Source organism: Papaver somniferum, chromosome 6 (assembly GCF_003573695.1).
Source record: "Papaver somniferum cultivar HN1 chromosome 6, ASM357369v1, whole genome shotgun sequence".
In the NCBI taxonomy this organism is placed as follows: domain Eukaryota; kingdom Viridiplantae; phylum Streptophyta; class Magnoliopsida; order Ranunculales; family Papaveraceae; genus Papaver; species Papaver somniferum.
The window spans coordinates 89,565,374-89,581,830 of NC_039363.1; the positions used below are offsets into that span (position 1 = coordinate 89,565,374).

General features: G+C 35.1%; 2 protein-coding genes across 4 annotated transcripts; both read left to right on the forward strand.

Annotated features, from left to right (window-relative positions):
* The first annotated feature begins 9,817 nt into the window (after positions 1-9,817).
* Positions 9,818-12,750, forward strand: LOC113288343 (traB domain-containing protein-like). 3 transcript variants are annotated; one of them, XM_026537357.1, is made up of 7 exons: positions 9,818-10,098; positions 10,614-10,657; positions 10,961-11,144; positions 11,233-11,295; positions 11,381-11,518; positions 11,767-11,944; positions 12,482-12,750. In XM_026537357.1, exons 3-7 carry the CDS (start codon positions 11,085-11,087, stop codon positions 12,712-12,714), a joined length of 672 nt encoding a protein of 223 aa, XP_026393142.1. In that variant the 5' UTR covers positions 9,818-10,098; positions 10,614-10,657; positions 10,961-11,084; the 3' UTR covers positions 12,715-12,750. The 3 variants fall into 3 exon arrangements, with proteins under 3 accessions (XP_026393142.1, XP_026393144.1, XP_026393143.1); XM_026537359.1 differs by having other exon boundaries at positions 10,961-11,105; XM_026537358.1 differs by lacking the exon at positions 10,614-10,657.
* LOC113288344 lies at positions 12,593-15,927 on the forward strand. The gene is made up of 7 exons (XM_026537360.1): positions 12,593-12,929; positions 13,435-13,467; positions 13,997-14,185; positions 14,288-14,350; positions 14,436-14,576; positions 14,826-14,998; positions 15,698-15,927. Exons 3-6 carry the CDS (start codon positions 14,021-14,023, stop codon positions 14,868-14,870), a joined length of 414 nt encoding a protein of 137 aa, XP_026393145.1. The 5' UTR covers positions 12,593-12,929; positions 13,435-13,467; positions 13,997-14,020; the 3' UTR covers positions 14,871-14,998; positions 15,698-15,927.
* Positions 15,928-16,457: the final 530 nt, after the last annotated feature.

Below are 16,457 nucleotides of genomic sequence, written 5' to 3' on the forward strand. Positions count from 1 at the left end.
TCTTTTTAATATTATTCCTATTTATCTTCATTCTATTTTTAACCAAAAACTATTTAACATGGATATATATATACATAAGAGGATCAATTTTTTTTATGACAAATCTAAAATTTCATGGTCAGTGTATATACGAAAAGGAAATAAACTAGATCTTCACTTTTCAATTTGTTTTCCCTCTCAAATGATTTTTTTTTGTTTTCCCTCTAAACTCGCCGGTGGTTTTGGTCTCTCAAGTGTCACGCCGGGAAACTAAACTCAGTTGGAGGGAAACTTTTTTTAACAATTCATCTTATAATCAATGCATACAGATTTTTATTTTTATCTTCTTTTATAACATATCTAAAAATAACAATATTACCAAACATGTATTTTTTTTACATGCTTCATATATTTATTTTTAATTTTAATAATAACGCATCATTTAATAGGGTAATTTTGTATACTCCTTCGGTCTCCTTAAAATCTTGCTGACTAAAATTTTAGGACGGAGGGAGTACAAAAATTATTAAAAATCGTATCATGGACTACTGGTGAACTCTGGGACCATGCACATATATATTCGCAATTATGCTCTGAGAAATGCTAGTTAGCTGAGAAAAATCGCCATCTTGTTTCCTTAATAAATTAAAATCAACACCAGCTTCTGTAAACCCGGTTTTACACGTGTATGCATATCTCAGGGCTCTACTCATATGCACGAGAGCTGTATAATACACTTTATCATTAAATGCTTTCATGGCTCCTTGAATTTGTTCCAAAGCATTAGAATAAAATCCGATGCATTCATTTAGATATTGTGTTGCTCTCGGTTCTGCTTTTCCATCCTTCAAAATGCTATCAATATATGTTCTAATATAAGTTGCATTCTTCGAACATAGATCCATTGATATTGCGGCAAGTCCGAAGATATTCGAAGTTTTGCTCAGAGGGTTGGCTTCGAGAGATGAAACACAAAAGTCATAATTTATTAGGGGACCAGATTTTGCTTCATTCTTACAAAAATCTATGACTATATCTCCTTTTACAATAACTCCCCCATAAAAGTTCAGAACAAGCAAAAATTGAAGAATATATGAAAAGAGAGAAAACAATGAGACTGATTGATTCATCATTTTCTTTTGAATTTCGACAAAAGAAAGGAAATGATCTCTAGAAAACCTTTATGTTCCATGTAAATGTAGAATTTCTGTGACATTTAAAGAGTAAATTAGGAGGTAATTACATTCTTTTAATTTCAAGAATATAATTTGGTATTAATGAGATATCTTTTTTTAATACGCGACATGACATTGAAAAAGTAAATTAAGATGTAATTACATTCTTTTGATTTCGAAAATATAATTTGGTGTTAATGAGATATCCTTTTTTAATACGGGACATTGATTCCAAAGATTTTCTTGTATCTTGGAATAGGATGATTAATTAATCTGGGGCTTTCAGGGGACTCAAAAAAGAATTATGGGCCACTTGAAAAAACAAAATAGAGAGAATTTGAAGTAATTTCAAAAACCTCTTCTCCACTTAGTTTAATTAGTGTTAATAATCTGTATTATTTAATTATTTAAAAAAAAGAGAAGGAAAATAAGGTTTTTACAAGAAACTTGTTGGTAACCGCACAATAAATTCCCAAATAACGAGAAATATGTAAAAAGCAGGTCCGATTACGTCTATTCCTAATCCTAAATGGAATGCAACGATGCAGGGGTCCATATGTAATAAAATGGGTGGAGTACCAGAAATTGAAGCCAGAGAAGCTATTTCAACCGCTGCGTCCAAAATACCTATACGAACTCAATTCCGCTCCAACCCCTTTTTGGATACCTACACCTTATCCAATGAAAAGAAAATTGTGAATTTTAATATTTACATCATGGCTAGCTATGTAATTCTTTTTACATAGCATCATGTCCAGGCCCGATCAACAGAGAGATGAAACCAACCGAACAAGCACCTTGGTGTAGATCAACTTCAATTCACAGAAAAACATACCCATATCCAACACAGAAGAAATTCAATGGAATAGTCGCCCTAAGGTCTGCAAAGCTCCGATAAGTTGCTCATGAAGAAAGAAATAAAAATCCAATAAAACTAATTAAGTTGACTTACACAAATTAATTAATCGAAATTTATTTGGCCATCATCAAAAATATATGGATAATAAACTAAAAACTGAACTCCATAAACGTGCTTTGTCTTTCTGCGAGCCGCCATGAAAAAAGAAGGGCCTAAAAAACAGGTTTCTAAGAAAATTCTTCCCGTGCTGAATCCGAGCTATGACGATCAGTCTTAGCACCGGGCTGTGGATTGGCCCTATTGGCACTGAGTATGGACCCACCGATCCCACCTGTCTTACAATATCAAGGAAATGGCTTTTTGCTTCTGATTTCCCTCTTTTAGGAGTATCCTGTGTGAACTGCTAAAAGTTTGTGCATTTCATTACCAAAATTGATTAACAGACAAAAGCAGCTTAAATTAAAGGGATGGAGAAGAAGAAGTAGATACAAAGTGGGGTTTCAATCTCAGAAATTTTGCAAGGGGGAGGAGCAGCAAAACCATGTCTTCTTCCATTTACAATAAGCTACTTAGGTTTTCTTTAACTCATTTGAGAAATGTATTTCCTCCACTTCATCTGAACAAGATGAAATCCATTATCAACATGGTATTCCTGGGATTCCTACTGGCGGTAGAGTTGTTTTACTCAAGAATTCCAACAATGGGGCTCAAATTTATCTTGTTGGAACTGTTCATATTTCTGAACAGAGTGCTGAAACCGTCCAGAAGGTAATTTTTTTTTGAAGGTTAGGGTTTGTTTTGGTTTAGTTTCATGTTCATATTCTACACTAGCTTTCCATTTCTGAATCATAAATTTTAGTCTTGATAGCAAATGGGGGAAACCCTTTTTTTTTCATTGAATGAGAAAGTGAGTACTCATCTAAGTAGTCTCAGATGGAGGAAGAGATTCCTAAGCTATGGTCACACAAGCTTGTTCTATTTAAGTTTTGTCATATATACTTTTTGTCCCTTCAATATTTTCTGAATCCATATGTTCTGAGTAAAAGGAAATTCTTTCTTGTGGGTGATTTAGTTTGTTCTGTACATGAGATTCAACCGTGAGTCCTGATGTTATATGTGCTCTTCCATTGTGTCTCTTCACCATTGACCTTGCGTCGTCTATCTTGGCTACAAATTTTCTCCCATTTGAAGATGGTTTACTCTCTTGAATTCCCAATTTTACGTTATTGGTTCACTTTTCGTTTCGTACATGTTTATGTCCTGATGCCTTTCAAAAGCATTTGCTAATGCATTTGTTACTTTGCTATGTAGGTGATCGATTATGTAAGGCCTGATGTAGTTGCGGTAGGTAACGCTCCTTATAGTTATTCTCGTACAATTGATCATGTTTTAATTAGTCCCATTGCAGATTTCATTTCCTGAATTCCCTGTTAAATGAGTTTGTCTTTGCGTTCACGAATTCGGTTTGGGTGATTTGAAATTGAACTGTGGGATCTTTAAAATCAGAAATTTGGAAACTGTTTTTTCCCTGTGACATTGGCCTTTCATAGTAGATGGCGTGAATTGCAGTTCTCACCTTGAGTGAAATCTTCATCGTATTTTGCAGTCTCTATCAATAAGTGCCATTTACTAGACACTCAAAATGGTGATACAAAAATAACTGTTATTGCATTCAAAACCCACACTGCCCAAGAATTACCTTAGCATTCCTCAATCCTATCTAACCAGTATGGTTTATTATTCTTCCTTAATGTACAAATATTTTAGGGGGCAACTCAAATGGTCTCGCCATGCCTTTAGTTTACTGTTATGATGATGTCCAGTTTGAGTTTCCAGGTGTCGTTTACCTGACAGTTTTAAGGATTCAATAAAAGTTTTAGCTGCCACAGTTTTTTTGGGTTGCCACTGTGATGTATCACTAGAACTCTACGATTTAGCTATTTAGTTGAAAGTTTCTACTTTGATGAAAGTAGTGATTTAGCTTGTACATTGTCTTAAGTTTCAGCAAAGGAACTTTGTGTTGGACTTATTTTACACTGTCTTGTAAAAATTTCTTGCCACACAAGGTTTCTTTACTTTACTTGAGCTTTTATTTTTTGATTTATGTAAAGGAATCGATCCGCAATGTCTATATGCAGGTTGAGCTGTGCAAGGGACGTGCTGAGGGGATTGTGGACTGGAAACCTGAAGATGATTCATTGTACAAGTTGTTCCGTGAATCCATGAGAGCTCCAGGTGGACTATGCATGAAGATTGGTATCTTTTTTCTTAATTGTTGGTATTGCAGGTTGCACGCAAATGGTACATTTCCAGGCCTGGAGTTCAAGGTAAGAATTGGATAAGCTTTGAAATGCATATGAACTAGTTTACTACGTATATTTGTATGCTCGCATATCCTTGTCATATTAAAGCTTGGCTTTGTTTTTCAGGTTGCAATTGAAGAATCTTCTAGAGTGGGAGCAACATATTTCTGCATTGATCAAGATAGCGATGTACTAATCCTTACTCTTCGTTTGTTTTCTCTTCGGTTCTTTATCTTTTCTAGATCAGGAATAATAAATCTATAACTTTATTTGCAGGTTACGCTTCAACAAGTATCTAAAGTATTCTCTTTTAGATGTACTCTCTTTCTTAAATTAGATAGCATCCGAAGATTGGGAACAATTGTACACTAGTTATCAGAAAACCTTTCCTTCATGCCCTGTGTTTGATATTTTATACACCGGAGCCAGTGATATGACAAGTTGAATATTTGTGTCCATTCTTGATTGCATTAGTAAATCCCATCTCTTCATTTATAACAGTTGTTCGAGTTTTGCTGGTGTAACTTGAAAGATACATTATCGATGGGAGTTGTGGATACGTGCAACAGTGAGAATGGAGAACAAAGACGAACTTTGTTGGTGGTGCTGAACTCTGTTCCAATAAAATCACATTACCTTATCAGTTTTTATGAATTTCTACAATGCAAATGATACTAATTTTAGCTGGGTAAGACGACTTATGGTGCAAATAGAATTAGGGAGAGATTCTTAGAAAAGATAAACCGACCAAGTGCCTGCCATTCCATTTTCTTTGTTTGGTGGATAAAAAGCCCTGATTACTTAATCATTCACAGTGTACCATCTTTTATGCCAAGCTATATAACTGACATATACTAGCTTACGAATGTGGTGTATGAGGAAGGCCGGTCCCAGCAGTCGGTCTATTTGAGCCAAATTTGTGAATGCTTTAAAACTGTTCATTGTAGCTAGCTCTGAATGTGACCAGTGAAAGACCCAAAAGAAGAAAAACAGGTATAGGTTTGAATCTTGATAATAAATAGTCTTGTCGAAACACAGTTGTTACGCATCCCAGTGGAACTTTTGAACAAAAATCTAAAACTCCGTGCGTTGACCGTATCTTCCAAAATGATTTACGGGCCGCTGTTTGCAGTACTCCATAATTTTGTCTTCGCCTTCATAGTTCCACTGCAAATTTCATTTCATATTCTTCTTCTTAATTGCCTTCACTGGTTTTGTTTAGATTATAATATCGAAGGAATCTTGGATCTTTATAATCAAAAATTTGAAAACTGTTTTTTTTCGTATGACATTGACCTTTCATAGTATAGTAGGTGTCATGAATTGCCATTCTCACCTTGAATGAAAATCACCATAGTGTATTGCAGTCTCAATCCGTAAGTTCCTTTTACTGGAGACTCAAAATGGTGATACATATAACGGTTTTTGCTTTCGTAACCCACATCTCCAAAGAATTATCTTAGCAACCTTCAATCCTGTCCAACCAGTAGGGTTTCTTATTATGTCTTAAGGTACAAATATTCAGGGAGCAACACAAATGGTCTCAACATGCCTTTCCCTCGTTACGTCCAGTTTGAGTTTCCAAAATTATCGGTACAGCCTATTGCACGCACAAGGTATATTTCCAGGCCTGGAGTTCAAGGTACTTGTTGCATAACCTTTGAAATGTAATGAACTTTTTTATTGCTCAAGTTTGTTTTCTTCGTATGCCTTCCATATCCTTGTCATATTATAAGCTTCGCATTGATTTCCAGGTTGCAATGGAAGAATCTTCTATAGTGGGAGCAACATGTTTCTACATTGATCAAGATATTGCTGTACGAACCCTTAATTTCTTTTTTTTCTCTTTGGTTCATTATCCTTTCTAGATCCGGAAATATAAATTCGTAGCATTATTTGCAGGTTATGCTTCAACAATTATCTAAAGTATCCCCTTTTTACTTGTTTCGGGAAGCATATAGCACTAGAGTAAGGGATGATGAAGTCGAATGTACCAGATCATCTGTGAATGAAATAAATTGCTTTGTGAAAAATCTTCAGCCTGAGCTTGTAAGTTTCTGTGGTCACTCTTGAAGAAACACAAGGCACACACTTCCTTAACTGTATAATCATACTCGTAAACAACTCAATGTCATTTTATTTATTTTTTTTGCCTTTTCTGCTTGCAATACAATATACAGTAGTTTGTGTTTAGTTTATGTCCGATTTTTTCCTCTTGAAGAGAGATAACGAAACTAAACTGTCGATCTAATTTAAATGGCACAGTATGAGGTGATGGTGAAGAAAGAGACAAGTTTCTGTTTAGGAATCTTAGAAGTTTACAAGGAAAAATTGTGGCAGTGGTTGGGATGGGTCATATGGATGGAATTAAAATCTGAAATTGAGGGTTAGCCACACGGTAATTTCGCTTTCGTACTCATTGATTTATTTATACTCTGAATAGTTTGCACTTTGCAGTATGCTGCATATATCAGTTGACTGATGCTAGGCACAAGCAGAGCTGAGGTCTCTTCCGTCTTTTAGTTTCAGGATATATTTTGTTTTTGTTATTCGGTTTCAACTTTAAATAAGATAGCATCTGAATTATACACTTCCATGAAACCTATCCTTCATTCCTTGTGTTTCATACGTGGTCAATTTTCATTTATTGGATGCAACAGAGCCATTGATCCAACAAGTCGAGTTTGCTAATTCATACTTGTCTGTGTTAGTAAATCCCATCTCTTCATATATATTGGTTTAATTCAAAACTGAGTTTTGCTTGCATATTGAAGTCGAAAGACACACTTCTAAACAACCAATGGAAGTGGTAGGATTTTATTTGGTGTACTAGAATAGAGAATGGAGATAAAAAACGATGTCATTCGGTGGTGACGCTGAACTCTACTGTCTAGAATCTGACAGATCACATTACTCTTTCATGAATTTTTACTATATATGAGATACTAGTTTTAACTGGGAGAGACGATTTATGTTGCAAGTATAATTAGGGAGAGATTCATGGAAAAGCTGAACGGACCATGTGCCTTTTATTTTCCGTGCTCAACGGGTAAACAACCCTGCTTAACTGTATTGTATCATCTTGCATATTGTGCATCGTCTGATGGATATTTATAATAGATTCAGAGCAGCTGTAGTTGGTGTGTGCGCAACTAAGAGTACCTAATTTGTTTTCATCTTTTATTGACAGGACATTGAGTATAGGTTGAAGACAACATTTTTTGGGAAATCTGCAGCCTATGTAGTATGTACTAGAACTTTTTTGAGTGTTATATACAAGCTTGGTTTATTCCGTCAGTTGGGACTTTCCCTGTAAGCTTTACAGATTGTGGGGTATGTGGAAGAGTTGTTTTTGATTTATGGCCAAGTCTAAAAGAGTAACATCCTACATTTCTACTTGGGGGGAAACGAATAAGGCTTAGAGTGGATTTTCCCACTAGACTCCATCATGCAGGATGCCTATGTTGGGAGGAAGGAAACATTTTAAACAAGAACATAAAAATCTGTGCGACACTGTGATGCAGGGCGGAAGCGTTGCATAAAATTAAAATCTAAAACCACATATTTCCGAGATACCACTCTCAAGGAAAATACTACTTTTCAATTAATCAAAATCTTCTCCCCCTAATATCAAAACATGGAACTCTTTATATAGATAACTCCTTATCAATTAATAACCAAATATTTTATTTAATTATTAAAAATACTTACTACCTTATCTAATGGATATTTTCTAAACTAATAAAATACTAAAATAAATACTATTAGATACTTCTAAAAGTTACCTAAATAATAAAAGAGAAAATACCTTAATTAATTAAATATTATTTGCTAAATAATAATAATAAATCAAAGAAAAATAACAATAAACGAGTATATTCACTTTCCCTAAATACTCCATCATTCTCCCCTTCTCAAAAAAAATTCGCCCTCGAATTTTGCCAGTATTTGTTGTTGGGTAAATAATTCTTCGATGAAAATTCTTATAATCCTTCAACTTAAATAATATTGACATAATTACTATTGAACCGGAAAATACCTGCGCATCGAAATAGTGAAGTTGATGTCGTTGATCCACCTGATTACATACTTCTTCAAGAGAATATGAACCAGCATAACAAGAATATAACATGATCTCATCATCAGGGTAATCATCATAGACCGGTGGTGAATTCCAATCCACGATAACTTCATATTCTTTAGTTCCAGAGAAAGAAAAAATATCATCAAACCTTTGGATTTCAAGCTTTAATCCGGACTCCAACGAATCTCGCGGATCATGTGCAACTCCTTGAAATCCTTTCTCCTTGTCGCCAAAGAGATTTTTGTTTTCATCACCGGTCACTTCCTCCACTCGTTGTAGGCTAGGACCATGATGGGGCTCTTGCTGATGATGCATTTCAGCCAATAGGAGGGTGAGCGCCTTAACCTTCCGTTCTAGATCATCTACTACCACTTGCTCTTTCTCATCGCTGAGAGCGGCTCTTCGAACAACACCATAATTTCTTCCTCGAAACATGATGCAGGAGCGTTGCATGTCTCTGAACCAACTGATGCAGGGCGGAAGCGTTGAATAAAATTAAAATCTAAAACCACATATTTCCGAGATACCACTCTCAAGGAAAATACTACTTTTCAATTAATCAAAATCTTCTCCCCCTAATATCAAAACATGGAGCTCTTTATATAGATAACTCCTTATCAATTAATAACCAAATATTTTATTTAATTATTAAAAATACTTACTACCTTATCTAATGGATATTTTCTAAACTAATAAAATACTAAAATAAATACTATTAGATACTTCTAAAAGTTACCTAAATAATAAAAGAGAAAATACCTTAATTAATTAAATATTATTTGCTAAATAATAATAATAAATCAAAGAAAAATAACAATAAACGAGTATATTCACTTTCCCTAAATACTCCATCATACTGCCAGTAGTGGGAACTCGATTAGTCTCGTCACCAGTAGAGTAGAGCTGACCGGGGTGGTTAAAGAATCGAGAAGATAGACATCGAAAAAGTCTTTACTTTTTTATTGAAAAGACAAGACTCGATTATAAATAAAAATACTAAATAAACCACACTAGATTGGACTACGAGTAGTTTTTTCTCTTTCTCTCAAGCTGTCTCTTTCAATGAGAAATTCAAATGTCTTTAACCCATTCTTCGTCCTGTAAACCTTAGTAGAACTATGTGGATGCTAGTGGGAAGTTCTCCTTTGACTCATCAGCTGCTTAACCACTATATCCACATATTCTAAGACTTCTTACTAAAAGAAGACTATCCTTTTGATTGGAAAAATTGACAAGTTTCTGAGATTGATAGTAAGTGCCAGTGAACTTTTTTTTTTTTTTTGTAGGGGCCCACCGATGTCACTATTGGGATTTTGTATGGGCCCGTCCCTCTCGCCCGTGTTTTTCCTGATCTTTTCCTCCCGTTTTCCTTGTTCTTCATTTTCTCTGCTTTTTGCTTCTTCTAGGACTACACGGAAAGCACATAGACAGATTTTCATACTAAAACTGATTAACAGAAAAACAACAGAAAGAGCATGAGTAAATTAAAAGATGGGGAAGAAGAATCAGAAGATTGCAGACAGTGGGTTCTCAAATTCAGAAATTTGCAAGTGGAAGAAGAAGCAAAACCATGTCTTCTTTTTACAATTACTTACTTAGGGTTTGTTCAACAAATTCCAGAAGTACATCAATGGGGCTCAAATCTATCTTATTGGAACTAATCATGTTTCTAAACAGAGTGCTGAAACCGTCAAGAAGGTAAATTTGATTCTTCTTTTTTCATTTGAAGGTTAGGGTTTGTTTTGATAGCAAAAGGGGAACCCTTTTTTAAACTGAATGAGAAATTGAGTACCAATGGTGACATGTCTGTGTTCATCTGCACTCATCTAAGCAGTCTGTTTGATGAACAAAGAGGTTCCCAAGCAATACTTTCTTTCCCTCACTATTTGCTTCTATTGCTTGTTCTCAGTAAATTGAAATTCTTTCTGTTGCACATGTCTTTGCTATGTGTGTTTTCTTGTGGGTGATTTAGCTTCCACATTAAATCCTGATGTTTATTTGTGGTGTATCTTGAGGACATTTGTTCATGAAAATGTAACATGATTGACCTTCCACATTTCTTCATGAAAATGTAACATGATTGACCTTGACCTTGTGTGGTGTATCTTGAGGACATTTGTTCTCCCTTGTAATTTTACATTATTGGTTCATGTATCTTTTTGTACATGTTTATGCTCTGATGCCTTTCTAATTAATGTCATTTGCTAATACAGTTGCAATGTAGGTGATCGATTATGTAATGCCTGATGTAGTTGCGGTAGGTAACGTTCCTCAGTTGTTCTTGTAGAATCAATCATGTTTGATTAGTTCCATTATGTATTTCCTTCCATTATATTTCTTATTGAAAGAGTTAGGTTTTGCGTTACCCGGCTTTGTTTGGGTTAATTCAAATGGGATCTTGGGTCCTTGTAATCAGTTCTCACCTCGAATGAAATCTTCATCAAATATTACAGTCACAATCATTAAGTTCCCTTTTGTTGGAGACTGAAAATGGCGATGTAAATAACTATTATTACATTGGGAACCCACATTTCCTAAGAATGGTAATGTCTATTTGCAGGTTGAGCAGTGTAAGAAACGTGCCATGGGGCTCATGAATTGGAAACCTGCTACATTCTACCAATTGTTATGCAAAGCCATGAGAGCTCCAGGTGGACTGTGCATGAAGTTTGCTACGTTTTTTTATGAATCTTCAATACCAGCGGGTGCGTGCAGATGGTATATTTCCTGGTCTGGAATTCAAGGTAATTGTTGATTTAGCTTTGAAATGCATATGATCTTGCCTATTGCTTATATTGTTTCTAACATATCCTTTTCATATTTGTTTTCCAGGTTGCAATGGAAGAATCTTCTAGAGTGGGAGCAAGATGTTTCTACATCGATCAAGATATTAATGTACTGATCCTTAACTTTTTCTTATTGCTCTTTGGTTCATCATTTTTCTTGACCAAGAATAATAGAGTTATAACTTTATTTGCAGGTTACGCTTCAACAGTTCTCTAAAGTATCCTCTTTTTACTGGCTTGGGTTCATCATATCTGATAGGGATAAAGTCGAATATGCAAGATCCTCTGTGCAGGAAATTCAGAACACTTCGAAAAAACTTCGTCCAGATCTTGTAAGTTTCTCTGGTCATTCTTGAAGTTTCCTGAGATACATTATATATAGTTGAATTATACCATGAATAGGCATCCAGCTTAAGAAAGAAACACAAGTTTCTCCTCCTTTAGTGTGAAAGTATACTTGTGAACAGATCAATGTCATTCTTTTTGCTTGCTTTACGATATACATAATTTTGTGTTAGAATCTTTCCTCTTGAAAAGAGATAACAATACTAAATTGTTGAATCTACTTTAAATGGCACAGTTTAAGGTGATGGTTGAAGATAGAGACAAGTTTATGTTTACGAACCTTAGAAGTTTTCAAGGAAAAGTTGTAGCAGTGGTTGGGATGGGTCACATGGATGGAATTGAACTGTTGTGGAGGCGGGTGGAGGAGGATGACAATAGCAGCGTCTTTATAACTGTCATTGAGGGTTGCCACGGTACTTTCGCTTTCACTCTCTTTGATTTATTCTTACTTTGAACAGTTTGCACTTTGCAGTATGCTCCATATATCAGTTGACTGGTACTAGACACAAACAGACCTCTCTTTGCTTTTTCCTAGTCAGTTTGGTACTTTAAATAAATTGCATTGGAAGATTGGGAACAATTGCAGACTAAAAGAAAAACCATCCTTGAGGCCTTATGTTTTATAAAACCGTTGGATCCCACAAATCGTGTTTGCTAATCCATTTTTGACAGTGTTAATGAACCCATGCCTTCACTTGTATTGGTTGTTTTGTTTTAAAAATGAGTTTGAAACAACCAACGGAAAGTTGTGAATTTTGTTTGGCGGACTACCATCGAGAATGGAGAACAAAGACGATATCGTTCAGTGATGCTGAACTCTCTACTGTCTAAAATCCCATAAATCACAATACTTATTTCATGATTTTGTTAGATACAGAATATTCTAAAACTGGTTAGGATTTTGTGTGGGCCCATCCATCTCACCAGTCTTGCAGTTAATGTTTTTCCAGGCGCTTTCCTCGTTATTTCGTTCTTCTTTGCTTTTTGCCTCTTTGAGGAGTATCCAGTGTGCAGGGCCAAAAAGGATATCATACCAAAACTGGTTAGCAGACAAAAGAACACAGAGAGCATATTAAATACAAGGATGGTGAAGAAGAAGATGATAGACAGTGGGTTTTCAATCTCAGAAATTTGCAAGGGGGAGCAAAACCATGTCTTCCTGCATTTACAATTGCTTACTTAGGGTTTTTTAAGAAAAAATCCAGATGTGTATGCCATGAACGACCATCTTCTTCTTCTTCTTCTTCTGCACTAGATGAAACCCATTATCAACATGGTATTCCTGGGATTCCCACTGATGGTAAAGTTGTTCTACTCACCAATTCAGTCAATGGGACTCAAATCTATCTTATTGGAAGTAATCATGTTTCTAAACAGAGTGCTGAAACTGTCAAAAAGGTGAATTTGATCTTTACTTTCATCTTCAAGATTAGGGTATGTTAGAAATGTAAAAATCGGGAACCCTTTTTAAACTGAATGACTACAAATGTAATATGTCATCTGAGTAGTCTGTCTGATCAAGGAAGAGGTTCTCAAGCTACTGTTAGAAAATCTTTTTCTGTTTAATGTCTGATATATTTTATTTCTCTCACGCTTCTATAGCTTCTTCTCAGGAAAATGAAATTCTTTCTGATGCATTTCTTTGTTATGTGTGTATGTCCATGTCCATGTTCAGTTTCTTATTTGTGTTTTCTCTCGACCTTAAATCCTGATGCTATCTGTGCTGTTTCGTTGTGCCTCTTCATGAAAATGTAACATTATTGACCTTGCTTGGTCTATCTTGACGACATTTGTTCTCCCTTGTGAAGCTCGTAAATGCAATTTTACATTATTGGTTCATGTATCTTTTTGTACATGTTTATGCTCTGATGCCTTTCTAATGTCATTTACTAATGCAATGTAGGTGATCAATTATGTAAGGCCTGATGTAGTTGCGGTAGGTGAAGCTCCTTATAGTTATTCTCGTACAATCTCAATCATGTTTTGATTAGTTCCGGTGCAAATTTAATTTCATGATATTCTTGTTGAAAGAGTTTGGCTTTGCGTTCACTGGTTTTGTTTGGGTTATTCTAAATGGAACTTTGGATCCTTGTAATCAGAAATTTGAATACTGTTTTTCATACTGTATGACGGAAATTGTCATTTTCACCTCGAATGATGCAAATAACTGTTACTGCATCCCGAACCCACATTTCCTAAGAATTATCTTAGTATCCTTCAATCATATCTTACCAATAGGGTGGAGACTGTGATGTATCATTCGAATTCTACAATCTAGCTTTTTAATTGAGAGTTTCTACCTGGATAAAAATAGTTATTGAGCTTATACATTGTCTTAAGTTTCTTCAAAGGAACTTTGTGGTGGACTTATTTTACATGTGTCTGCACAAGGTTTCTTTACTTTACTCTAGCTTTTAACTTGTTTGATTTATTTAAAGTAACTTAACGGTAATGTCTATTTGCAGATTGAGCAGTGTAAAAAAGGTGCCATGGGGATCATGAATTGGAAACCTGAAGATGCTACTTTCTACAATTTGTTTCGCAAATCCATGAGAACTCCAGGTGGACTGTGCAGGAAGTTTGGTACGTTTTTTATGGATTGTCAATACCGCCGGATGCTTGCAGATGGTATATTTCCAGGTCTGGAATTCAAGGTAATTGTTGATGCAGCTTTGAAATGCATATGATCTTGCTTATTGCTTATATTTGTTTATGACATATCCGTTCCATATTATAACCTTGGATTTGTTTTCCAGGTTGCAATAGAAGTATCTTCTAGAGTGGGAGCAAGATGTTTCTACATTAATCAAGATATTGATGTACTAATGCTTAAGTTTTTTTGTTTTCTCTTTGGTTCATTATTTTTCTTGATCAGGAATAACCGATTTATAATTTTATTTGCAGGTTATGGTTCAACAGTTTTCCAAAGTATCCTCTTTTTACTGGCTTTGGTTCAAATATGATAGAGTAAGGAATGAAGTCGAAGATACAAGATCCTCTGTGCAAGAAATGCAGAGTTGTTTGAAAAAACTTCGTCCAGAGATTGTAAGTTCCTCTGCTCACTCTTGAAGTTTCCCTGAGATATATTATACATAGTTGAATTGTACCAGGAAAAGGCTTCCAGTTTAAGAAAGAAACACAAGTTTCTCGTTCTTTACTGTAAAAGTATACTCGTGAACAGATCAATGTCATTCTTTTTGCTTGCATTATGATATACATAATTTTGTGTTAGAATTTTTCCTCTTGAAGAGAGATAACAACTCTAAATTGTTGAATCTACTTTAAATGGCACAGTTTAAGGTGATAGTTGAAGATAGAGACAAGTTTAACGAACCTTAGAAGTTTTCAAGGAAAAGTTGTAGCTGTGGTTGGGATGGGTCACATGGATGGAATTGAACTATTGTGGAGGCTAGCGGAGGAGGATGACAATAGCAGCGTCTTTATAACTGTAACTGAGGATTGCCACGGTACTTTCGCTTCACTCTATTTGATTTATTCTTACTTTGAATAGTTTGCACTTTGCGGTATGCTCCATATATCAGTTGACTGTCAGTTTGGTACTTTAAATAAATTGCATTGGAAGATTGGGAACAATTGCAGTCTAAAAGAAAACCTATCCTTGAGGCCTTCTGTTTTAATACGGTGCCATTATCATTTGTTAGATACAATTAGAATCGTCGATCCTACAAAATCGCGTTTGCTAATCCATTTTTGACAGTGTTGATAAATCCCATGCCTTCACTTGTATTGGTTGTTTTGTTTTAAAAATGAGTTTGAAACAACCAACTGAAAGTTGTGAATTTTGTTTGGCGGACTACCATCGAGAATGGAGAACAAAGACGATATCATTCAATGATGCTGAACTCTCTACTGTCTAAAATCCTATAAATCACAATACCTTTTTCATGATTTTGTTAGATACTGAATATACTAGTTTTGACTGGGAAAGATGATTTATGGTCCTCATATATTGAGGAAGATACTCATAGAGAAATGAATATACCAAGTGCCTTCTAATTTCTGTGTTCAACGGGTAAACAACCCTGCTAAACTGCAGCGTATCAGCTTGCATATGGTCTTATCTTGTAATGGATATTGATTTAAAAAATCAGAGCTGCTGAAATTGAAGTTTGCATGCTTATATATTGTTTTGATTTTATTGACAGGACATTCAGAGTAGGGCGAAAGACAAACTGTCTGGGAAAATTCGCTGCCTATGTTGTTTGGAATTGGAATTTTGTAAACAAGGTTGGTCAGCTAGGAGATTAGACAATATTGGTATGTTTTTATTGTACAGTATGTGCAAACTATAACAATCCAAAATGATATGATCATTAATGACCCTCCGAATAAGTCTTGTTTCTATATTGTGGGTTATATGAGTAAACAATTTCAAGTTAGCACCAAGACTGAATTCAGAACTATCTGTGTCTTTTAAGCCAATATATCTTTCCAATAAAAGTAAAATCTAATGCAAATGTGATGTAGGAGGATGGCTGTTCACAGTAGCTAGTCAAAGACTCAAAAGGATGATTAAGGTATAGTTGTACAATTGTTGGTATATCCAGGAGTTTGATCTAGCTGTGTGTGAATGTTTTTGATCCTTTAACCCTGTATTTTCTCCCTAATTTCTGTTTATAAATTGAGCATTAGGATGGTTCAATTTTTCTAGACTGCATGTAATAGAATAGAGGCTTTAGTCTATGTCCTCGATAGAATACTTCATTTTACTTTTTAACTCATCGGCTCTCCCCTCCCATCTTAAAGGGTATCTAGAAGTGGTTGGGCTACCCGTAGTTGAAACTAAAAACCTTGTGTGGTTCAAGAATCAAGAAGATATATTGCAGAAAGTCTTCCTTTATTATTACTTGAGTTTTGTAATTTGAAAAGACCAGACCATGGACGTTAATTACAACAAAAGAGTGC